Source organism: Leptonotus elevatus, chromosome 9 (assembly GCF_054856555.1).
Source record: "Leptonotus elevatus isolate MCC_2025b chromosome 9, RoL_Lele_1.0, whole genome shotgun sequence".
Taxonomy (NCBI): Eukaryota; Metazoa; Chordata; class Actinopteri; order Syngnathiformes; family Syngnathidae; genus Leptonotus; species Leptonotus elevatus.
The window spans coordinates 18,581,546-18,607,242 of NC_141247.1; the positions used below are offsets into that span (position 1 = coordinate 18,581,546).

The 25,697-nt window shown below is 41.4% G+C and overlaps 1 protein-coding gene across 4 annotated transcripts; it reads right to left on the reverse strand.

Moving 5' to 3' along the window:
* Window positions 1-1,028: 1,028 nt before the first annotated feature.
* synpo (synaptopodin) lies at window positions 1,029-17,514 on the reverse strand. 4 transcript variants are annotated; one of them, XM_086085502.1, is made up of 6 exons: window positions 14,107-14,287; window positions 13,496-13,588; window positions 13,218-13,406; window positions 10,337-11,551; window positions 4,622-6,633; window positions 1,029-2,980 (listed from the first exon to the last, which is right to left on the reverse strand). In XM_086085502.1, exons 4-6 carry the CDS (start codon window positions 10,500-10,502, stop codon window positions 1,718-1,720), a joined length of 3,441 nt encoding a protein of 1,146 aa, XP_085941628.1. In that variant the 5' UTR covers window positions 10,503-11,551; window positions 13,218-13,406; window positions 13,496-13,588; window positions 14,107-14,287; the 3' UTR covers window positions 1,029-1,717. The 4 variants fall into 4 exon arrangements, with proteins under 4 accessions (XP_085941628.1, XP_085941627.1, XP_085941626.1 ...); XM_086085501.1 differs by lacking the exons at window positions 13,218-13,406; window positions 13,496-13,588 and adding an exon at window positions 17,496-17,514 and having other exon boundaries at window positions 14,107-14,222; XM_086085500.1 differs by lacking the exons at window positions 13,218-13,406; window positions 13,496-13,588.
* Window positions 17,515-25,697: the final 8,183 nt, after the last annotated feature.

Below are 25,697 nucleotides of genomic sequence, written 5' to 3' on the forward strand. Positions count from 1 at the left end.
CAACTTGATGAACAAATGGTCTTGTGGAGAAAAATAATGTTACAAGGCTTTACTTATGTGTTATCACTTTATTATTCATTGATTTCCAGACATCATGCAAGTATGGAACGTACTTGTGTAAAAATGCAATTGCATAATCACAGAGCCCTCAAAATTGAAATGCTTGCAAAAATCCAAATCAAGGGTGTCAGCAGTGCTTGGCCTGTCTAGAGTCCTGCTGAAACCAATCCATTGACGGTGATAGGTTTAATCCTGCTGAAGGTCAACACCAAGCAGGTGTCCGTGCCTCTCCAAAAAATTCAAGTCGGCGATGTGCTGTGTTTGCTGACACATGGTGAGGCAGGAGGGGAATGGTGTAAGGATAGCTTTCAGGATCCATGCTCAAAGCAGAAGGTGTTGATTTGAAGGCCACAACCAATTTAATCCATTTTGACAGTTAACTTGATTGTACAAAACACAATTTTGAGACTGTCAAGGCTGAAATTGTTTTGTTTTGCATTGGAATGAAATGAAATGTGCAAAAGTGCAAATCAAGTTGCCATTATAAAGAAAGTTTGTAAATATAAAAGGGAACGATCTGTATTCAAAATCCATTTTGATAATCTTTTCTCCCCCCCCCCCCCCCACATAATCATAGATGAACATGTAACATTGCAAAATGTGTTCCCCATGGTTTGTCAGCAATATGCAAAAACAATTTAAAACTAAAACTAATTTCCATTAATCTGATCAAAAGACTGGCATTTGTCAACATGAATATTAGGAATGGACATTATCATCAATAAATTTATCTTTAAGCCCTGTGTATATAATTGATTGTTGCAATGGCAATTTGCTGGCCAATCTGTATCGAAGCATTTGAGGCAAAATGTAGTGCACTTCATAGCTGCTACCAGCTGAGGCGCTGGTGAGGGAGTCAGCGTTACTTCAAAACTGAGCTACATTCATACAGACCTCTGCTGTGGCAAGTCCTCCAGGTAGCGTCAATCTGCTCAATATAGCAATGGCACAGAAACGGGTCCAGAACATTCCGGGAGGTTCTCACACCCCATTTAATAGTAACAAAATAACAATTAATTAATGAATAAAAAAGGTGATATTACAATAGGAACTTTGGTCAAATGTCCATTTTAATTTAAAGTTAGCATTTAAAAGCTTGGGGAATCATATACAACATTACATTAGGGTTAACCTCACCCCCACCACCTCCGTTTGAAAGTTCACATTCACTTTAGCAAATGCAATATAAAGCAGCATACAGTATATATACACTCTGTGTTACACTGAGTATTGCACTATGGATTGTAATTTGCAATGAATTATAATTCATTGCAGCCATGTGTGATTAACAATTGCGATTGTGTTGCATAGTTTTATGCGCAAAGTATGTTTTGACCAGTAAACAATGATTATAACATTCAAAAAGTAACAATCAATCATTGATAATGAGCTACGAAAGATACGGTATGCTTGTTGTGAGACTGTAAAGTATAACATTCATTCAAAGTGAAGTAAAAAAAATAATAATAATAAAAAAATCTTTGGTTAATTTGCCCTTTTAGTATGCCGGAAGCGTACAAGCTACCACAAATGTTTATGTAAAAAGCTTGTTCTTGTCATTGTGAGGCCATAAGTCACATCAGATACTAATTGCATTATGAATCAAGAATAATGATGGTTTGTTTACAATGCCAATGAAACCCCAATTATTGCAATCTCACAGATCAGTTGAGATGGTGGTTTTCTTCACCCTCAGACTGCCGCCCCAGCCACGGGGACAGGTGTTGTAAGAATGCATGCCAGGTGACCGCATGCCCGAGTCCTCGGACTCAATGGACGCATCAGAGTCAGTCAGGGAGCGTGTGTTGTAGAGTCTCACGGGAGAGCAGATCTGCTGCGTTGGGGTTCGAGGAGGACTAGTGAAGGTAGGCGATTGGCCCCCGAGCGGTTGTGACTGGAATGGTTTGCAGTCATAGCCATGGTGGGAATATCCCACAGGTGAAATTGGCAAGCTGTGACCGCTCAGTGCGCCTGGAGATGGGCTGTTTTTACGTTTGGCTGCATTAATAATGTTCTTTGCCAGCAGTCGATGGTTGGCCTTTGAATCTAAATTATTATTGATCGGGGACATGCAGCGACTCTCCTTGGGTAGGGGAAATGGAGAGGAAGCAGAGGATACGGACAGACGGTGAGAAGAGGGGAAAGACAAACTAGTATGAGAAATTGCGGGAGACTGAGAACGTGAGCCCCAAGGTGGCGAGACAGGAGAAGTGGTTGTTGGTGTTTTGGATAGTTTGGAAGTACAACTAGCGGAAGGATGGACAGTCTGGATTACCAATGGTGACTGACACCTTGGGCTCCAAGGAGGAGAACGGTGAGGTGCAGTTGTGGATGTTTGAAAAGGTCTGGAAGAGAGGGTGGGATTCTCGGTACGCATGCCAGCCATGGGAGACTGGCATCTCGATCCCCACGGTGGAGAGAGTGGGGAAGTGTTTGTAGATGTTTTAGATGAAATGTGTGAAGCGTTTGAAGATTGCGGATTGACTACCGTCGGGGACTGGCATCTTGAACCCCATGGTAGCGAACGAGAGGAATTGGATGTTTGGAATCTGAAATCATGACCGGAGGAGTTGGAGGATGATTGGACATTCTGGGATACCATTGGGGAGTGGCATCTTGAACCCCAAGGCGGGGAGCATGGAGATGTGGATGTAGAGTTCTGCGGTGGCCTAGCTATTGAAGCTGATGAAACCGTGGAACGCTGGATATTTTGGTTGCTCGTCTGAGATTGGCATCTTGTAACCCTTGAAAAAGGAATAGGTGATGTGATGGATCGGTTGGAGATGGTTGACGAGGGGCTCTTAGTTTGAAGACCGGACGCCCACGTTGTACTGGCGAGACAGTCGGGACTGCTGAACTTCCTTGTAAGGCCCGGCCGAGTCTCAGTTGGGGTTTCAGTTGCGCAGGGTTCCTTTGGATTCTGTTGGACCATAACAAATATAGCTTTTTACTGGGCAATCCATCATAGAATACAATAGCTGGCCAATTTGGCAGTAGCACAAACTCTGCTTCATTGATTGTTTTGTTTGTTACTAGCTCACGGAAGTGATGCATGGAAAACAAAACATGCCTTTTTAAATGCAGGGATTCTCTTCGGACTAAATAATATTTATTATAATCACAGTGGCATTAAGGTCATAGCTATGAATTTTAATCCTCTGCATGTGTTTGTGCACTACGCTTGGCCAATAGCCCATGTCGACCTAGTTTTATGTGCCGTTCTCAGGTTACTCTGAATATGAATGTCCTTTGCAGGCAGGGATTTGAGGTTACTTGGCTGAACAACATGTAAGCCCCCCCCCCCCCCCCCCCAATAAACACGTTAGGAAATACTATCTCAACATCTCAATGTGATAATAATATGAAGACTACTTCAGCTGTTTATTAGAATTAGTTAGATAGTATTTGGCTTTTGAAAATGTCTTTAAATGTTCTTCATGACCAGTAAGGCCATACACATGATTTGTATTCCCAATATGTAACTGATATTGACGTGATGAGCAAAATATACTTTAACACGTCATTTTATAAAATATGTTTGTCGAAAATGATGTCAGATTATCAGAGTCTTATTATTTATTTTGTATGATCAAGTGTTTAGCGGTGTCAGCAAGAATTCCAGGAAAGTTGCACATACATTAAAAGGAAAGTAAAATATGAAATTAGAAAAAGGAGGTCACAGATGAGTGAACGCATAAAGCTTTAATCAGAGAAGAAGTGATTCAGCTAAAACACAATTAGAACAACGTGAATGAAAGCGAAACAGACATGCAAACTCTGCAGACAGAATTACAAATGACTGATTATTTTCTTTGAGCAAACAATTCTGGAATTGCTGCTTGAAGTCGGGAAAATAATGTAGATGCAGGTCCTGGAAGTGAATTAGCATGCAGTCTGCAGATGGCAAACATCAAAGAATCCAAGTATGCAGCACAATTTTGAGTTAAAAAAAAATGGCGGTGATCAGAGCAAATTACCCTTAAGATATAAAGACATAAAAGGAATTCTATTGCTGCATTTTCACTTCAGTGAGAAGCATTCAATTGCAAATTGCAGCTCATAAAGCAGATGCCACATCTGTCAAACTGCTTTGTAACAGCATCACTCTGTTCCTCAAATAAGTAAAACACAGTGTGGAAGAGGGAAAGCAAAGTTGTTATTCATTTTATTTAGATCCTCAAAAGGGAGGCGTTTTGGTGCTAAAGTGCCTTGCAGCATCGGCACAAAAACTCATCTGAGCATGTTTTTGAGCACAAATTTGTATTTTAACTCAAGTCAATGCCTTAGGTGTTACCTGAGTAAATCTGCAACTTAAATTCAAATTTACATTTTGGTTTCTACTCATAAAGAACAACAGACGTGTAATGTGTGGCATTATGAGAATATTTCACATTGGTAGTTTAAATTTAAGAGGAACTTAAAAGAAAACAAAGGCAGAGGAAGATGAAAAAAGCACAGAAAGGAACAGATATAAGATGAAAAAAGCACAGAAAGGTACAGATATAAGATCAATCACCACGTTACCACATAAAACTTCTTAAAAGATAAAAGGCCTCCACACCTGTGCTTCAATCCCCGCTTTCTTGGCAGAAAATCTTGGCCTCGGTGCTTGAATCCCCAGCCGAGCAGATGACACACGGGCTGGAGAAAAAGCAGTTGATGGTTTACCACAAGCTGGATTTGATGGATACTCTACTCTTGTGATGGAGCCGACAGGAAGCTGAGGAGGTTGAGACTGGGTGCGATAGAGAGCGGCAGGGTTGTTAGGTAAGGAGGTCTGTCTAGAAAAAGACTGAGGGGGCATCTCGTTCTTGGACTGTGGCGCTCCTTTTGGTAGGGTACGCAATGGGTCCTTGACTGGCTTAAGGATGAAAAGGGATGAGTTAAGCTGGTAGGGTCGGTGTCTTGACAGGTCCATCTCTATCTTGGAGCAACCATTCTCAAGAGGAGGCGTCTCTTGAGCCTGTGTTGCTGGTGCCGTTTGTCTTGGTTTTGTCTTGGCAGTTTGTTGGGCTTTCATGTTTTGAGCAAGTTGAGCACACATGTCAGAGTTTTTAGCGATAGCTTTGACCCTACCCGGCATATTTGATGGGTAAACCCAAGATGGTGGCAAAGACATTGTTGGAGAAGGAGATCTAATATGGTGACCTGCATTCTTATTCTCAACTACATATTTCTCCATTCTGGACTTGCGCTTGGCAAAAAGATCTGCACCTTTTCCTGATGCATCATTGAGGGTCTGTTCTGGTTTATGTTCCACCCTTGTATAGGTTCTGGAGCTCTTAAGACAGGAGGTCCACTCCGGAGCTTTGGCTTCTTCAGCCCTTTCTTCCTCTTTGACAAGGAAGTTGGATGCTTCTGCACCCAGAGCTAGCAACTCCTCCTCAGATGCGGGCTCAGGCACAGATATTTGCCTTTGTTTCTTCTTTTCATCCACCCCTTGCACTAGAGAAAGCAGCTCAGGGTTCGGAGCTATGACCTGCTTCTCTTTGAATGTGAACATTGACTTTTTAGTTGGTCGTTTGGCGGCACTATCCTCAAGTAATCCTGTTTTTACTGGTGGTGTCGACTTCCTTTCCGCAAAAGACTGAGGAACGAAGGTACAAGGCTTTGGGGCTGTTGGAGGTCCATAATGGGGATGGGGTGAAGCAGCATTTTGAGATACAGTAAAGGCAGGGGGTGGTGGAGGGTTAGTGGGATACGTAACAGGTGGACCGAAGTAATCAGCCTTTGGAGGCTTGTTTGTGAAAGCTGGCAAGGGAGGTGTGGGATATGCTGGAGGAGGCGGAGGTGAAACTGCCACGGACTGGGGAGCAGTGAATGCAGAACGAGCAGGGAGGTTGTCCATGACAGGACTAGCAGCCTCTTGGGACTGCACTGTCAGTGGTGAGAAAAACGGCCTGGCAGTTCGATTCATGATCTGCTTCGATGTAGACACAGTAGTCATCGAATGTCCATGGCAGCCATTAGAAAGGTTTTCAAGAGGAGGTGATGCCGTATGACCTCCGTTTATCGCTGCCTCACTCTCCATAAGACTCATTGCAATTGGATTAGTATTTTCTCTTTCAGGTGGAAGATCATCTTTTACTTTGCCTTCAAGTTCTCTGTAGACTGGATCCTTTTCCTCCTCCATATGCTCATCTATTTCCTTTACAGGAAGGAAATGTCTTTCTTGGACAGTGTTGGGCTCAGCGGCATCTTCTTTGGCATGTTGGTCACCTTGTTCCTCCATGTTGTCACCTGTTGCTTGTATACTCCCAATAGGCACGAATAGTGGGCCGGTAGTGCAATTCTTGTAATTCAAGTCTTTGTCCTTTTCCTCACGACTTCTCTCTGCCCATGTTAGTTTGCTACATGACGGGTTGGGTTTCACATTCCCAGTTATGTCCTCCTTCGACTGCACTCCACTGCTTTCCAGTGTAAAGGCGCTGACCCTCTGCTTGCGCCGGTTGAACAGTTGCACGCCTCTGGAGCTGGAGCTGGACGGGACAGTGAGCTGAGCAGCAATGATGTGACTCCTCAGGCGGGCCTCCTTGAGCTCCTTCTCAGATAAGCTGACACTCCTGGTCAGATCTAGCAGAGGAAAGAAAAATAAGGGGGCACTTAGGTTAGTAAAAGAAAAATAAAGGTCAACTTCATCATTAGATATGCTTGATTAACGGTAACGTGTCAAATAGCTTGCTCTATTTGGAAGAAAATGCTGTGTGCCTTATCAAAAATTTAAACAAAGACAACTCCCTAACCATTTAATTAAATCTTACTAGGCTGCTTTGAAAAACCAAATGAAAAAAACGCTAAATCAACTGGTTTAAAAATAACCCACAAGGTTAACTTTATTGACCAGAATCTGAAGGCCAGTGGTGTCCATTTGCTTTGGGATTCTTAAAAAATTATAGTATTCAGCATGCTTCTGCTTAAAATTATGGTTTGTTTTCTAAGCTTAAGAGTTCCATTCCAAGTTATTTCCTCTGCAATCTGGTCAAGTCCCTCCCTGAGCATTCTTCCACTGTGGAGAAAACCCCTGCTTAAACCAGCATGCCTGCTTTCTTACTGCAACACTTAAAAGTCCATTTTCACCATCTACAGCTTCCAAAAAAACAAAACAAAAATACTTAATAGCTGTCTGCAAAATCTCATTTTTAAATAAAAGCAATACAAATAGTTAATGAAAGTATCATTAAAGCGACACATTATTAAGATCCCCCCCCCCCCCCCCAAATGGTATCATATGAGGAATAATGTGGATTTAAAGGATAATTACTGGTTCTGGTCACACATTATTCATCTCATTCATCTCATTCATGTAATTTTGTCTGGTGGAAGACATACCATGTCCCTTCAGGAGGTTCTCATGACAACTGAAGCAACCATGACTCATTCTTTGTTCCGTACATTGATTTATTCAGACAGCTACATTATTTAAAGTAATTATGTGTCGTTTGGAATAATTACAGGTTGGTAAAACACATGTCATTTACTATATATATATATATATATATATATGAAATTGATTCGCTAATGTTAAACTGCCCCTCAGTGATCAGAAATATAAAGAATGAAACCCTTTTTTGTTCAAATTTGAAATTATATAAAATGCCTTTAGATGGTTTATTAAGATTTTAACTCAAGCCCAGGACCCTTTTTAAAGGCTGTCTGTTGGTCAATGTCCCTAAAGTGACTTTTATTAGGTGCTAACTTTGAATAATTTTGGCCCGGGGAATATGTCAGAGCAGTGAAGCTTGAAATGAAATGTCCTGACTGTAAACATTTGCCTCTAGTGGGAGCCAGATTAGTTATCAGGTAACATGCAGGTGCAAATCCAGGCACATGATATTCACATCATGAACAGCTTCTCAAAATAAATGTGATGCTCCCTCGCAACTAAAAGTGCGTTTGTTTGTTCATTATTTAAATCAAACAAAAGTTAATTAATGTAGCATGATGACAGTGACTAAAAGGCTTACAAGAAAAACGAATGAATATGTTAATTTACATAATTAAAGAATAAACTGGTTTACGTTCAAACAATTAGCGAACGCAAGATTTTCAATAATCCAAAACCGTTTATGGAAAATGCATGTCAACAAAGTAGCAAACTGCATGCTATTAATGTAGGAGCCAAATGACAGTAAATTTCCAAAATTATAGTAAATTTGGTATATTCCTGTAAAAGAGATGTCAAAGCTGTGTAATAAAATGTTGTTTTGTTATCCTGTTTTTGCATCAGAGTCCTGTGGAAGTTTAGTTTTTTTCTTCACAAGGCAAGCAGTTGGAATCGCAACTTGCACAATTAGGTTGACTTTTTTCATAATCGAAAAATGTGACAAACGCAAGTTTAAATCTACTAATGAGTTTCCTGCGCAGTTTCTCCCAGCGTAGATTTTCCTCCCTTACCTTTTCCCCGTCACATTCAGAGCTCCGCCGTTGTGTATGTCCCAAAAAGTTTCCCAGTGCATCTGCTGGCCTCACACGCCCCTTTCCCTTTCTGTAGTGTGGCAGAAGCTCCAATTTCCTTTTCTTAGCAAGTCCAGCAGCACACAGAGAGAGGGAGGGTGTCTGCAGCTGGAGCCTGCGCCGCCTGTCTGCCTGCCTGCAGCTCTGTTGCACTACTTCAAATACGGATTCATTTCTTGAAAGAAAAAAAAAACTCAGCAGGGCTTATGGCTTCTGTGGAGAAACTATGGACGTCAGCTCTGACTTTTGTTTTGACAGTTCAAGAGAAGCCACCAATCTGTGTCAAGTATTGAGCGGCTTATCTCCATCTAATGTCGAGTGACAGCAGAAAAGTGTCTGACCCTCGTTAGAGTCATTGGAAAGCGAGATAGTCCAGTTTATGTTCATATGGATTAGTGCACGGAGACCAGAGAGCCCCAGTGGCTGACCCCTGCTACCCTCCCTGTCCGTCTGTGTGTTTATTATGCACTCTCCCTGAGTGCCTGGCCTCTTTGAACCCTCTGGGCATAAACTCCAACCTGCAATGGCTATGATAGGAATTTCCTGTCCTGTAGCGAAGACAAAACTTGAAGCCCTGAGCCATGATATCAAATCGTCCACACCCACTTTCTCTCACCACGTCCAATTTCACGACCTCATCCCTCTGCTATCAGTCCCGTTCTTCCCCCTCAGCCTCCCCCTCCATGGAGTAGAAAACTCCCACACAGCAGGGGGATTTTAAAGTCAGAGGGCTAACCCTGCATTTTGTGTATCAAAGGTCAGATTACCCTGTCGGATGTTATCTTTCATCCGGCACTGGCTGCGGGCTGAGCAGGATGACAACACTGGCCCCAGTGGCTGTTGTGTGAAGCGGGATGGAAAGACAAGGATTAACAGAGGTCCTGGGATCTCCTAGACTGAATGTGACCTAAACTCCAGGTGAATCCCATGGGGGGGCGGATAAGAGAAGAGCCCAGAGGTTAAAACCAGCCCTATAGTGTTTCTGTGTCAAAGGTCTGTGCAGAGGTGTAGCCAACTTTAAGCTGTTCTTAAGATGTGTTGCATTCGGTGATCTGTTTGAGGAATTCTAACACTTACTGGCCACAATATTAGGTACACCAGCACAAGATAAAGAAAATGAATAGGGATGTTTGATACCACTTTTTTCAGACCGATACCAGTTTGAGTATTCAACTCTTGCGTAGCCATTGATACCAGGTACCGATACCACTAGTCCTTTTGATGCGTAAAATGTCCCCCCAAAAACAAAAACAATGCCAGATAATTTGAAAGAAAGAAATGAATGGCAATCGTATGGCAACCATCGCGAGTACCGATATTTTGAAACAAGGCCTGATACCAATACCCTAAAAAAAGAATTTCTCTTATTGTGAAGTATTCTCACCATCCCCCCCAAAAAACGCAAAAAAAAAAACTCATCCCAAATGATTGCTAACTCTTGAAGTGGATCCCATTTGAGAGTACAAGTGTATCTAATGAAGTGTCTTTTCTGATTTAAATGTTTTCATTAATAATTATTTTGACAACGTAATGTTTTTGTTTTTTTTAATGGGGGCTAAAGCGGCTTAGACAGACATGGCTGTCAGTCACTGTGTTGTATATTTTATTGATTACATTTCCATTGCTGAAGGGCTCGCATGGATTTTGACTGTATGGAAACAGATGTTTCATGGAGCGTTTTGCCATCTCCAGTTACACATAAGGCGGGACTTTTTGTTTCTGACGTTTGCCTTCTACCCCATTCCTCCAAGCTTTTTTTCCCCCCCACCACAACGCGCCATATTTTCACTTTTAGGAGAGGAGGAGAGAAAGTAGCACTTACTTGTTTTGCTGCTCATCTGCTCCGTTTTGAGTCCAGTCGTTTCATGTGTTGTGTTGCACTCCTCCACGGTTGTAGCTTGTTGCGCTGTGTGGATAGGTTTAGTCATTCCTCCTGGACTCCAGCTCACTCCTCTACGCAAAGACACGTGTCCCTTCTCCATCTCCATTGTTACTCCAAGTTAAAGACACTCTTTTGCAGCCAAGCAGCAGCCCTCTCTGTAAGTGTTTCCTCCCAGTTGGATCAAATCTCACTCTTCAAGTTTTAGTCCTCACTGGTATACAAGGGACAAAAGCAAAAAACGTGTCAAGGAAAGTAGCTCAGTTCTCCAATTTGGCTACTAACGACCACGGCTCTGCTTTCAGCACAAATCCATCCAAGTGTTTTCTTGTTGTCGACTGAAAAAATGTCAAAAAGAAGTGTGCTCTGTCTTTTGTCTTCATCAAGTCTAATTCCCTATCTAACTGGACCTCCCTTTAGGGCCTAGGCAGCGTTCCCCAAATGAGTTCCACTGGATGACTGCCACATGAAAATTGCACAATTTTGGCACGGAAAGCCGAGAAATAGCCCAGTCTTGTCTAATACTCCTTTTTCTTTTCCCAGACGTTGCTTTTCCTCCGCCGCTATTTCAGTCACCAAAGCATTCTCTCCTCTCTGTCTTCATCCAAATCTCCAGCCCCCAGATTATTTTTCTTTCAGCGAAAAGATCTGCTCTTTATCTTGGCGATCATAACTCCAGTGTGACATGAAAAGGGAGCTGCGCATATGGCAGTTTCCTGCTGTTCGGTGCATGTGAGGAATAACATTTCACTCTGCAAAGGTCATTCCCAAGACGGCTTTGCATTGAAGCTGTTCAATTATATAGGGATCCTGTGTTACTCTTTATATATGACAGGCAAACAAAGTGTTTACAGCGGACTGCTCTATTTTACCACTAGATGACAGGTTATGTATGTAGTTACTAATCATTTGGATTAATACTGAAAAGCAATAAAGAAAGCCATCATCTTGAATTGAGTTACACTGTGGTCGGCAACTCTTTGGGTCTGTTTTCACTTTGTTTATTTGTCTTTTTCTTCCCAATTTGCAAATGTTTTAGTTTTGTTGAGTCTGTTTTGGCTTCAGACTAAAAGTCTTGCTGAAGGGAATGTGGTGCTAAAGTGCAAAAAGGCAACTTCATCTCATCCCTCGATGCAAGTATGTCCTCTCCAAGGTAACCTGCAAAACAAGAGAGAGATATTTTATAGTTCTGTTTGAGCCCTTGGCCCAGAATTAACAGGATAAAATCAAATCGTATTCTGCCAATCTACTTTTTTTCATGGAATTTTCAGGCTAAACTAACCTTCTTTAACTGTCAAATTAAGTCAAAAGAGTCTCAAAAAGTCGTTTCGCGATATGCTTTCTTGTCCATTCTTACGTCCTTGTGATCTCATGAAACGTAAGTAGTCGTACCCAAGTACTGTTCCAATCAAAATGCACGGAATAACCGGATTTTGTTCTTGTCAGCTGGCTTAAACCAAGGACGCCATTGGTCATGCTTGCGAATGCTAGGCTACGAAAATATCGCAAGATGTGTTTCATGCTGCTATCGCGGAAATATGGCACAGTTGGGGTCAAAGTTAACAAGTACTTTGAAAGACCGAGGGCTGCAGGTGGCGGAGTGGTACCGCCACTTGCCTCAGAGTTGGTGTGTGTTCGCTTCCCCGCCTGAGAGACCATGTTTGTGCAAAAAAAGAAAAGAAAAAGAAACTTTGAAAGACGGTACTCTGCATTCTTCATATTGAGAAAAGGCTAAATATTAGCATGATGATGAATAATTGTTGTCTTAAATTGATGTACTCACTCCAACCAAATTGTGAACTAATGTGACCTTTAATCTAACTCGCCTTGAAGATAATGAGAGCCCGTCTTTGTTTTTGTCCACGAATCACCATGGTAACACATTTTCACATACCGTAATCACTGTTATGACTAAGTGCCTTTCCATTGTTACTTTGTGTTTCTGCAACTCCACCACAGCCCTTGATGATAGCAGTGTGTTAACAAGGAAAGGCACTCGGCAATAAGTTAGCAGAGTCATAACCTTTAAGACAGTCAAAACAAAACACTGCCCGGCAACAAAAAAGCTCCACAATTTCGCATAGTGGCGTGATGTTGGCGACTGAGAGCAGATGAAGGCTGGTACTGTTTAGACTCTCTGACAACGGCTCTTTGAGTCTCACAGATGCGTCACGGATCTGAAATGACATTATCTATTTTTTTTTGTTGTAGCTTTTCTTCATTCCCTAACATTCTCATGTCCATCTATGCTCCCTAATAGCTCGGGCATGGCATTGCTTCAAAGCTTTCTTGAGAAATGCACACCCGTCTAATTGTACTGTATGCGCTTTTCATACTTGACATCTGATGTCATCCCCCCCCCCCTCCTTTCCCTCTTATCTAGCCACCAATTACCTTGAACTTCAAAAGCTGCCCACCTGTGCTGCTCACCCACAACTCCATGGCTTCCCTGTGCCACTCGTTGACCTCCGTGATTAGAGGTAGGGATATCATTTACAGTCTGGGCCGCTGGAGGCCACTTTAGCGTGTAATCACAGTGTTCCTGTTCATTGTCATTGAATGACGCATCCACATGTAGACAGCCGTCCGTATAAACTAATCAGTCTTCTAATGTGTACACATACGGGATGCATCAGTGACCTGGTCATGGAATGTCAGCATAATGGTTCACTCACATCATATGTATTCTTTCAATGTGATGGATGTATCTGAATTCAGATACGCGATATGTGTAGTTTGAAGTACACCTTGAAGGTGTATCACCTAACGAGCACACAATGGACACCCTCGGGTGCTACCATGTGCCATCTTTTACTGTATTTACCTTCATGCTGAATGCTGAAAGATTTTTTCCCCTAACCTCTCCCAGATAATAGGCAATTCAAGCTGAGGAATGATTTTTGGTTGTATTCCAAAACTGGCATTCCTGGTTCATAACTCCTAGGTGGCGGGGGGGCGGGGGGTGTAGACGATGGTCAACATGCCTCAGCTTGTGCTGGGCGATGACTGACATCTAAAACATGGCAGAGTTCCAATTAATCTCATGGATCTTGCCAAAAATATCATTGTTTTTCATGAAATAATACTTGGGGGGGGTCCGACCTGGTTTGCCGCACATTCTGCTCCGCTGTTCACAGGTGGGAAACTTGAAGCAACAAAGATTAACACTTGAGGGGGGTGTATGTGTTCCAGTGCCTAGAGGGAGGCGCCATGATGAGAAAACTGTTAGACATCAAAAGAGTAAAGCACTTTTTGAAATAAGTATTATTAGAACTGCAGGGATTCTTTGTAACACTAACATAAGTAGACATACTGTAAGGCAGTAGTCATGTGATTTCTCTCAGCCAATCAGCAAAGAAAGGCAATGTCAATAATGGCAATCTTATATTCTAAATATTATATAGTGTTATCATTTTTTTCAAACACATCTGAAAATAGAAAAAGTTCTTAAATTACGTAATATTTGTTAGGGTTGAAATGAAGGAAATATTCCAGTGTACCCCCTTTTCCCCCTAATCCAACAAAATGTACCATCACAGTATAACCAGGACCGTTATGGACCACAGAGCCACGGTCGCGAGACAAAGAACCCTGCAAGTCCCCAATGAGGGGGAAAAGCAACATCCCAGATGTTTGCCATCTTCTCCAAACTTTCCCTCCTGTGTTTCAATTAGCCGCCTGTCGTCGCTCTGTAAACAAAGATCGCAACTTACCCTCTGAAGATAAACGGAACGGCCTGCAGGTGAGGGGCTGCAGCAGCAGTATTCCTTTTCTGCGAGGCGTGTGCTGGTCCACTCACTGCAGCTCACCTGTACTCTGCCGGGTCTGTCTGTGTGAGGCAGCAGCACAGTGGACGGCCCCCTTTTTCAGTTCCTATATGACTGTGCACACACACCTCCCTCCCCGTCCCCCCCCCTCGTCTCACTCATGAAACAGACGATGGATGGGGCGGGGTGGAGGGTCAGCTGGAACACAGAGAGCTCTTTGTCTGGAATCTTTTTCATATGGTTTCCTTCAAGCTTGCATACTGAACACATTATGCTATAATATATTTTCATATTCAACACGAGGATGCTGAGCAGTTTGTGGGCCCCGCTCTGTTCTCCCCTCCCTCCTTCTCTGTTTTTAATTCTTGACCCACTTTCCCGCCAAGTGCTGCGGGAAGACTGCTCTAAACAGAACTAAAATGGCAGCATAAATGTAAACAAGAAAAAGAAGAGATCGTTTGTGTGTTCCTTTCTTGTCACACAGTAAGTAAAAGTCAGGTCAGATATTTCAGCAAATAAAACACCAAATGTGAATTTTCATCGAAAAAGTATACGTTCAGTACAATACTTGCAAAAGCTTACTTAAGTGGAATTCAATCAAGATTTCCATATGATATTGAAAAATACGACTACTGTAATAATTATGAATGCAACGCTTGTAGGTAGATATTTATTGTTCTCCCACAATGGGGCAATGTCAGATTAATTTTCTCAAAGAGCACTTAATGCATACTGACAAATACCTCAATGAGTGTATATTGCAGGAGCCCATAGTACAAGCGCCATATAATGGAAATGTAGTCAGTAACTGGTGCGTGAAATTTGGAGTCGGATTAGATTATTTATGTTAACATTAACCCAAAATCAGGGCAACAGTCGGGATAATTCCAAACAGACGTGTTGTTGTCATGAAAAACACACACACACACACACACACTTACTTGTACTTATATAATTGTGCGGACATCCATTGACATAATGCATTAGCCCCTTCACCTAACCCCCATTCCTTTCCCTAACCCCAACCAAAATACAATTCAAACCTAAACTCTAAAACCAAGTCTTCACTCTCAAAAAGAGGTCTTGAGTTGTGAGAACCTGCCAAAAATGTCCTCACTTCACAAAAATGTCCTCAATCTGTTGGTTAAAGACGTACTTTGGTCCTCACAATGTAGCATGTACAAGTACACACACAAACACGCACACACACACACGTGGCTTACATTCAGTAATCTGAACAATAACTGACAGATGTTTGCAGTCCATTTTAACCTTAATCCACTGAAGGAAATTCTTAGATGTCAATTAATTCTTTGAATTGAGATGCATTGAAATACAAACATTAGAAACATTGTGAATAAGAGTATCCTTTAGTTGCTTAGCTGTTGAACTGAAACTATTGACAGCCTTGGATTAGTTCATCAAATAGGACAACTGAATGAGAAACAGGCTCATCAGTCAAGACAGGATTCATTTAGGGGTGCTTTTTTGGGGGGGATTTTTATTTTATTTATTTTTTATTTTATTTTTTACCCCGTCTACCGTCTCTGTGTGATGTGCGCGCACTTATGGCCAACGACGATGCACTTTGGTGTAAAGTTGGGTTTCAAAGTCACGGCTGGCTAGCTAAATGCATTTCACAACTGTACCAGATAACACGGTACAGGGTACACTATATACTTATTAGGGATAGACCGATTATTGGCTGGGCTGATTATCTGCGCTGATATTCGGCATTTTGATGAATATTGGCATTGGCCATTTTGAAGAATCATACAATCAATAATAGATACATTTTAAAAAGTGTGCAGGGGGGAAAAAACTTCAGGGAACTAATTGTTTAAATTTTCTGAGATGCTGCTGACCCTGGGAATTCTCCGCACCTTGTGTTTTTGTTCGAAATTCAATTTAGGATAAGTACAATTGTAATACTTGAGATATTTTCAAATTTGAGACAACTTTATTTACTGTAGAACACAATAGGGAGCTATTTACTTAAGTTTTTATTCAACTTTTGAAGACATGCTACTGCCCCTGGGAGATCCCTGAATTTTTTTGTTAGATTTTTAAAACAAAGATTTTTTTTTTTACTCCAAAATTTTACAAACCCTAAAAGTTGTTCAATAAACATATGCTTAAAAATTCTAAAACATGTAAAAGCTGGAGTTTGTATTTTGACAATATTTTCTCTTTTAGTGAAATTAATATCGTTTCCAAATATCGGTTATCAGCGTCCTTGACTACTACTGTAGTCATCGGTACCGGCATCGGCCCTAAAAAAAACATATCGGTCTGAAATGGTGAAAAGCAGTTTAACGCTATAGTTCCACAATTAAGTACTACATCCAGGTAGCTCTCAAACATGTATCACATATCAAAATTCAGTTGATAGGGTTTTTAAATATGTTGTTAAAAATATACATAACATTTTCACGGTCCTAAAAGCCACACAAAAAATAAATAGTGTTTGACACCTCTGATAATCCTAACTGATCACTCCCGTTATTTATTGAACACCAAAATGTGCCATCTGCTTTGCAGTGATGCAGTGAAACTGTAGACGTAGAGGTTCACGATGGAGTTTAAGGTAATGAGATAGATGGTTGGCAAATCTGGAGGCTTGCAGCAGAAATAAATGCACATGGTGGAAAAGTGTTTTTTGTTGTTGTTTTTTTAAGTCTGGCAGTGTTCAACAGAAATATCTTAATTACCCCCCAGCTGTTGAATAAGCTGACTTTAAAGTGTTTTTCTTGTGGTTTGCCCCTCCTATTAAACTGAAGGTCACGCAAGGGTTAGAGAAGAGGCTTACTTTGCATTACATTTACAACAACAACAAAATGAAAAGACTCGATAGTCACTTTATAATGGTGAAAATGTTGCATTTAAAGCCACACATTGGAAATGTTTCTTCAAGGCTTGAGAAGAAACGTCTTAATTACCTTCCGGCTGTTGGATAAGACAAACTTTAAAGTGATTTTCTTCTTGCTATGGTTGCCAGTTGAGTAGAAGCACCTTTGGCTAAAGCCGATCCGTGGCACGGTTTTTACTTCCTGGACCTCAATTCTCCACCTCTGATGAGATTTAGTCACTACATATGGACATTTGTACTCCAAAAAGTAACTCAAATGTAAATCTGATTCCTTTTACTTATCAGATTTTTATGGGCATAAAAAAATATGCTCAGTGAGCAGTTTTTCTGGTATGTCAATCCCATCGTCTGGCTGTCACGTGAGCATTTTTAACAGCAAAATATATAGTCTTATCATTTCTGATTGAAAGTGTGCTACTGGTGATTTTTATGCCTGAACCGTTTTTCCCTTTCCACTATGGCTTACCTGATGGATGGTCTCAGCAAGATGCTCGCACTATCCATCACCTCAAGGCTTCTCAAGTAACATCTCTGCCGCTTCTTCTCCTCCCTCAACACCTCTTTCCTCCTGCTCTCTGTCATCCTCACTGTATTTATCTAACCTTATCTTTTTCATCTCCCCGACTTGCTCACACATCTGTCATCGCCGATTGCTTTTCTCTCTACCTTATGTTTTTTTTTTCCCCTTGCGATCCCACTCGAGGGCAGCACAGAGACCTGGCATGTCTGCCTCACTGTTTTGAGGTTTGAGTTTCAAAAAGTTGTACCGTATTTCTCTCTCTCTGTGCTGCCTTTCCCGGTCCTATTCATCTGGGAGCAGCCATTAATGGTGGCGTCTGCTTTCTCTTCTTCTGCTTCTCCCCCACAGCGTCTTACTTTACTGGTGCGGTGGCGTGACTCTGTGAAGGGCAGATGTGTGTATGGGAGCTGAGGGGAAATGTTAGCACACTTTCCTTCAGAAGAGGGCTTCATGTGACAAAGAGGACGGTGTGGAATTTCCTAAGTGATCTGGTTTGCATTGCCTCTCAGGTCTGATCCTCTACATCGCTCTGACAGAAGTTATTAGACGTCGTTTCCTACGTGGCCCAGGCCTGCATTGATTGGAATCATACGCAGGCCCTGCTCCGTCGACCCTGGTTATGTCCCCAGTGGATGTAATGGGATACAGTGACGGGGCTGTTCAAAGGCAAAGCTTTTTAGTCCACACAGACGTAAAGGAATTAAATTCTGCGTGTTTGCCGATGTTTTGGTGGGTGGGTGCTCGGCAATGATTATTGACGGTATGAGATTGCAATCGGTCTGATCACAGGCCCTCTGTGTATTTGATATGCATGTAAAAGCCTAATTCAGTTAAGGCACGCTCATGTTTCACTGTTTCCTGTGTTTATTTTCTGTCGAAAAGAGTAAGACGTCTGTATTTCACGTATAAGCTGCCTCGGACGAGTCTGAAGCAGGAAATGGCGAAGATGTTTTTTTTTTGGGGGCGTTTTGTGTCGTGTGGAGGTCTACGTAACAGACACACTTCAGAACTGCGAACAACACTCGACAACAACACTTTTACGCAGTGTATCAAATTCTTAAGACATTTGTATTTTCACTTGACAGGGACTTTAACATTGTACACAAACAAAAAGACATAAAATGTAAGCCTTGGAATGCAGTGTGAAGAACAAAGCAGTCCCTCAATGGAAGCTAGTAAAGGCTAACGGCTAGGCTAGGTCATAGCCAGCTAGCATTAACACGCCTATACATGGATGGATGATAGATAGATAGATAGATAGATAGATAGATAGATAGATAGATAGATAGATAGATAGATAGATAGATAGATAGATAGATAGATAGATAGATAGATAGATAGATAGATAGATAGATAGATAGATAGATACTACTGAAGTCACATTTACAATCAATGATGCCATCCAGGCGCCTGCTATTACATTAGTGCTACCACAAACCTTCTTAAGTCAATATACTATGCTAATTATACACCACAGTCAGACTACGACATCGTTTTGTGGTCAAAATTGCTTCCACAGACTGGGCAGGGCATCTAAGAGTGTTTTTGAAATGGTTTGTGCGACTTGGACCCACAGACCCATTACCGTACTGTGGCAGGACCAGCATACTAAAACTCATGCTAATACACTGACTGAGTCCAAACCCCAATTAGCTAGCACTATTCTGGATAATGTGGAAGTCACATAGTTGTTGTTTTTTAATCACTAGGAAAAAACTGATAATAATAATGTGTATGAAGTATTGTCTTCCTTCTGGGAAATACTGAATCTAAACATGAGCAAATATATGCCTATAATGTGCTAAACTTCAGAGAGTGAACCACTTGTATGATGTTTTAAGTCAACAGTAAGACATCAACCAGAATACTGAATACTGTATTGTTGTTTTTACTTTTCAAGAGATTACAAGTGTGTAAAAAAAAATTGATTTTGAAAGTTAGATGTAAGATAGTCTTCATTTTCAAAATCAAAATTTTCGTTACAAAAATTATTATGACCCTGAACAGATTGTTTCCATTTATTTACTATTGGTTCCATATACGAACGATTGCAGGTCAACAACCAACATCCCATAATATTTTTTCCAACCTTTGAGGTTCCATGACACTGCAAATTAATCTCGGGATTGAGTCGTTGAGACTGTTTTTTTTTTCTATCATTCCAATCTTGTCTGGTTCTCATCACATTTAAATGCAATACATAAAACATGATGTTATCCAGTTGAAAACCACACTCATCAGTGTTCACATGCCACCAGCAGCCAATTCAAACAAAGGCCGGATGTTGCTTTTCAGCTCATTGTTTCCATGTAAGAACAGTCCGGCAGCACCTAGTACATGAGCGTGCCTTCATTAATGTCTCCCGTGGGATGATCGTTTTTTATTACATGACACAACGCAGGTTTGAATACGACATTAGGAAACATTCTGCTCATTTTGCATTAATCGTTTATACTTTAACTGTATTCCATCAGGCCAACACGCGATCCATGTGAATCAGGTCCAAACATAAATATTCAAATGAACCAAACTGTAATCCATCCAAAATTTTGTACTATGCACAAACATATGGATGATTGCATGTGACGTTCCTTCTGCTTCTGTTTGGTACGCACCATTCCCATGGAAATACCTTTCTGCTTAGTAGCTGGGCCGCCCAGCAGATCGGTGGAAACAAGGCGGGAATTATATTCCCAACTAGAGTGAGTGAAAATAAAGACTGCAGAATGCAACCCACATTTACAAGGAGATGAGCATGAAATGACAAATGCTGCCATGCCAGCTAGCTTAATTCAAGCAAGCCAGTGACATCAGCAAATGACGGTGACCGACCTGCTGCGGTCATTTCAATAAGGAGGTGTAATGTCAGTAAAGTGTGGCCCTGGTTGTGTGTTTATGAGTAAAGTGACTTTATTTGGATGTTTACCACAGTGTTCTACTCCAGGCTGACCGGATTTTTTTTTTTTTTTTTTTTACAGTTAACACTTTGATTACAGATTAGTCTAACATCGTGATTCAGTAACTCTCTGGACTCAAAATACTACCCACTTCCTCATCTTAAATCTACCCCCCCCCCACCACCACCACCACTCAGTCCCCCATACACACACACACACACACTACCCCCCTCACTTGCATTGCATCTGAAAGCAATTAAATTGATTCGTTCATACCTCCAGCCATCTGGCCCGCTTGCTCCGAATTAAGGATCTACATTGGATATTTTCCCTTCCGAAGGCTCGTATTTTTTTCTTCCCAAGGACACAAGAAGCTTTGTTACGCACACTCCCGCCCTGTTGTTCTACATTTCTCAGGGCAAATAAGCCACTGGAGATCTGCTCTGTCTCAACTGGGAATAACTTACTGTCCCAAGATTTGCTTAGAAAAGTAGAAGTTGGAATGGAACGTTCTTGTAAATTGATGTTCAAGGTTGAAACTAGGGATGTTCATACCCGATACCAGCATGAGGACTCAACTCTTGAATAGTCACCGATCCGATACCAAGCACCGATAATACTTTTGAAACATAAGAATAAACTACCACAAGAGGGCGACCGAAACTGTTAGCTCCACCGTCGTGATTACGATATCTTTTTTTTTCTTATCGTGATTACCGATATCTTGAAATACGGCCGATTATTGGCCCAATACTGATACATGGTATCAGTACTTGTCCATCCTTATTCATAACCTTTTTTCATAACTAGGGATGTTCATACCCCATACCAGCACGAGTACTCAACTCTTGAGTAGTCACCGATCCGATACCAAGCACCAATACTACTTTTGAAACATAACATTTCCCACAAAAAACAGCCACAAGAGGGCGGCAGAAACTGTTAGCGCCACCGTCGTGATTACCGATATCTTGAAATACGGCCAATTATTGGCCCAATACTGATACCTGGTATCAGTACTTGCCCATCATTATTCATAACTAGGGATGTTCATACCCAATACCAGCATGAGTACTCAACTCTTGAGCCGTCACCGATCCGATACCAATCACCGATACTACTTTTCCCCACAAAAAAACAGCCACAAGAGGGCGGCCGAAACTGTTTGCGCCACCGTTGTTGCAATGTTCCTGTTGATTCCCAAAGACTGAATCTATGCTTTGTAAAGATTAATGTTTTGCCAAAGTGGCGGTAATGGTTGTTTCTGCTATTTGCATTAAAATTCCTCACTGTGTGCTCCCTTTATCACTATCACGGGACAGGTGTAATGAGCTTACATTGACCCACACAGGATCCCATTACTTGGGAGATGAGTCAAGATACAGCAAAGGACACATTGTGGCCATTAAAGAGAGTCAATGGAGGCCAACAGATGGGTCATGGCGAAGCTACGTCACTGGATGTTTTTGGGTGGTTATTTATGGTCTTTGGTCAGGAGATGAGGAGAGAACGGCCGTTTTTTAAAAGCGCCACTCTGAGCCATCCACCAGCTGCAAGACCGAGGAGACCAGTGACAGACGTGTTTTTCACTGCATCCTGGAAAAGTCATTCTCCATAAATGAACTGTCACTTCCATGGTCAGCCTGACTTTTTATATATAATGATGAATACATATACCACATTTCCACAAATACTCTCCAGTGGCCTTTCTTTACTCAACTGAAGATGGAAGGTTAGCACAAATGGAAAACAATGTTTTCCGACCCAAAATTCTAATAACAAGGCACAATTGGGCAACGCAGAAGTGGCTGGGGGAAGATGATTGGTAAACACAAGGAGCAGGGCTGACGAGAACAGATGGAGACAAAAACCTGACAACAAGAAGACTTGACATGAGCCAAACAAAAAAAGGACTATTATGGCATCATTCAGAGAAACGGCAAGAACCAAAATAGCCTGTTCAGAACAAATAAATTGTGTAGCTTCCCATAGCATAAGCATGTAGCGCAAAATGTTGTGACGCGACCACGTTACTCTATTGGAACGCTCATTGTGGTTAAAAATGCATCATCATAAGATATAATGCGTCGGGAACCCATTTGCAAAATGCGGTAAGACCCCACACTGAAATGCATCTGTTTTTTGGTCTCTGTTTTGGTTAGCGTCAATAGCATTAGCATCGGAGCTTAATGTGCTCATAGTTAGTGTTTAAATGGTAGTATCTAGGAAAAAATATAATACTTAATCACATTGGCATTTGTTTGGGAGAGGCTATTATTTGTGTTAATTAGATGACACTAATTGGGGCACGGAACCTGTTGGAAAAATACGATACGCTAGTCTCGCTATTAGCAAGATTTTTCACACTCAGTCCAATAATAATAGTAATATTGTTCCAGTTGAATATAATGACTGAGTGATTTTGTGCCAGTAAAGAGATTCCTAATCCCTCCAATTCAAACCTCTAGCCAGAATTTCCTCTTTTAAAGCAACTTGGATGTAAAGGAAAGTTGGGAATCGTTCCCAAGTGTTCTCATGCAAAGTAAATCTGTGCGCTTCTATTTCGGATATAAAGAAAGGGAGAGAGATTCCCAGGTGTGACAGTAATGCCGTATCTGGCTGTGGAAGTAGTAGACTAGACACAAACAATGGCTCGGTGCTGACAGTCGCAGAAATGCTGATGAATGGGAGACAGATGCTCTTGTGTTACTTTTACTTCCTTCTTTTGATTCTGTTCCTTTGGGGCGCTTACGTCAAATGCACAAAAGTTTGGATTGGATGTGCAGTTATTGTGGATCTGAGGGTCGAAATAAAAATACAAATTGCTCATAAATGAGAGCGATTTGACCACAGTTACCTCTATCAAACGTTTATACTATACATATACTGTATGCGGTGTCTTAACGTCAAAGGTCAAAGCTAAATAGAAGAATGCGCCCTAAAACCTGTACAACTCAAAATGGGTCTTTTCGAAAGAAAAAGAAACAGCAGATGTATGCACACCCTCTTATAACCCCAAATTTTGCAAAAACAAATCTCCTGAATGCATGTGGGGAAAATTTGTTACGCTCCGATAAAACCAAGGTTGAACTTTTTGTGCGTAATTTCAAAAATGGATGTTTGTTCCAAACACAATTCGAGTTTTTGGGGCTGCTTTTCTTCAGCTGGAACTGTGGCCTTAGTCAAGGTGGAAGAAATTATGTTCCAAATACCAGTCGGTTTCAGAAATGTCAGGAAAATCCTACTAGAACAGCGGTACTTTATTTGGAGTTAATCAGAGGCCGTTTTTTTTGCAGGTGTGTGCTGACTCTCATTAAACGTGAGTTTGAATGTGATTCTGAAAACAGCCACAACGCCAATTAAGTTGTGGCCTCATTTGAACAGGGGTGTGTGTGTGTGTTTGATACCACTTTTTTTTGTTTCAAAACGATGCCAGTACGGTACTCAACCCTTGAGTAGTCACGATACCAAGTACCGATACCTCTACATTTGATACGCAAAATAAAAATAATTTATATATTTCCCAATATAGCATTATAGCCTATTCCATCTAATGTTTCCTGCCAGTTTGTCATTACTATTGCATTGATTTTATGCCTTTTTTTTAATTAATTTATTTATTTTTTCTGCCCACATTTTTGGGGTTTGTTTTTAACTGTCTTAGTTTCTTTGCCCTGTAAAGTGTCCTTGGGTGTCTTGAAAGGCGCTGATAAATTAAATGTATTATTATTATTATTATTATTATTATTATTATTGTTGTTCCTTAAAATTGTATGAAATTAATGCCAGTTTTTTAATCTTCTCATTTGTTCTTCCTGATCGTATAACAGCCACAAGAGGTATCGGGTTTCCATCGCGAACACCGACACCTTGAAATAAAGCCTGCTATCAGTACTCACCCATCCCTCGTTTTTATGATCATAACTGATAACTGATTTCTTGCACTTTATTTCTAAAATACCAGAGAAGAAAGTAAACATTTTTAGTGTCGTCTTTAAACTTGATGTGCAGTCCTGAGTCGGTTTTTCCCCACTCCGTGTTCAAATCCATCACCAGTCTCACCTCACACTCGCCTCCAAAGCGGAGGTTGTAACCATAAGTCCATAACATAAGAGCAACGTGTGTGGTTGTGTAACGAGCCTCAGGTGTATTCAGTCAGTGACAGCCGCCATACGGTCTCAGCAGGATATGCGAAGGATTGGGTTTGGGCACGGTGGTCCCGGCCCGCTTCTTCATTACGTTTGCTGGTGCACGAGACCAGACAGGCGAAGCTTCTTCGTAAGGCAACACAATGCGGAATGATAATTCACACAGCGTGCAGAGGAAGTGTCCTTTCTCATTTAAAGTGAACTTGTTTGTTATTTCAAAGAGGTTACGCTGGAGGCCATCCGAGTTGTTTATCCATCGTTGCCTGTCGGTTTGAATCGCATCTGCTTAGCATATGGAGTTGGGATAAAAAAAAAAAAAAGGGGCTCTCCGCTGTGTGAAATGACCAATTAAGAAAACATGTTTTTCCACCTGATACAATTTGTTATGGAAAACCTCTGTACTCCCAGTAAACCCGTCACCCACGAGCATTACCATGCAGCCACCCACCTTGACGGACACCGCTGGGGAACTTTGAAACGCAAGCGGGGCGAATCAGAACAGACAACAGAAGGCTCCGTTTAGAGCTTCCTTGCAACCTTTTTGCCAGCTCGCTGGCATGACGGAGTAAACGAGGGCAGGGTACAAGTTCATGCAAAAATGCTGAATATCCATTGCCTCGCTTGCGCGGATGCGATAGCCTGCGGCTGCCGTCGTTATTGCTCTTGCAGTCAAATGAAAGCGTTCCAAGGCAGGCAGCAGTGACTGTGTTGTAAACAGATGCAACATGCTTCAACAGGCAAAATGCTCCCTTATTTTTAATGTCTTTATTCCCTACAGTCTTCGGACAAAAACATTGCACCTACAGGAAGTGAAAATGGAAGTATATATGGTGCTTTTATTGGAGCCGTAATAGCTTACACTCTTCTGGGAAGATGTCGGGAGTGGGCTTTTTTTGTTGTGTGTAATCTCTTTCCTCTTTCATCCCAAAGGTGTGTAATGGAAAATGTTACCGACACAGTAAAATGCAATCAACACCTCATGTCAGTCAATCTTTTTCAGGGCTTGAGACTGCGACTAAAATGGTCGCATATGCAATTCTTTTTTTTTTCCCGCATGTGAGAATTTGATTTGGTTGCTTCTTTTTTCATGATTTCATAGTTTT

Coding starts and splice junctions, on each gene's coding strand:
- synpo (XM_086085501.1), bottom strand. CDS start 10,502: ATGGAGATGGAGAAGGGACACGTGTCTTTGCGTAGAGGAGTGAGCTGG. Junction 6,634..10,336: donor GCAGATGAGCAGCAAAACAA/GTAAGTGCTACT, acceptor TTCCTCTGCTAG/ATCTGACCAGGAGTGTCAGC. Junction 2,981..4,621: donor AAGCGGGGATTGAAGCACAG/GTGTGGAGGCCT, acceptor ATGGTCCAACAG/AATCCAAAGGAACCCTGCGC.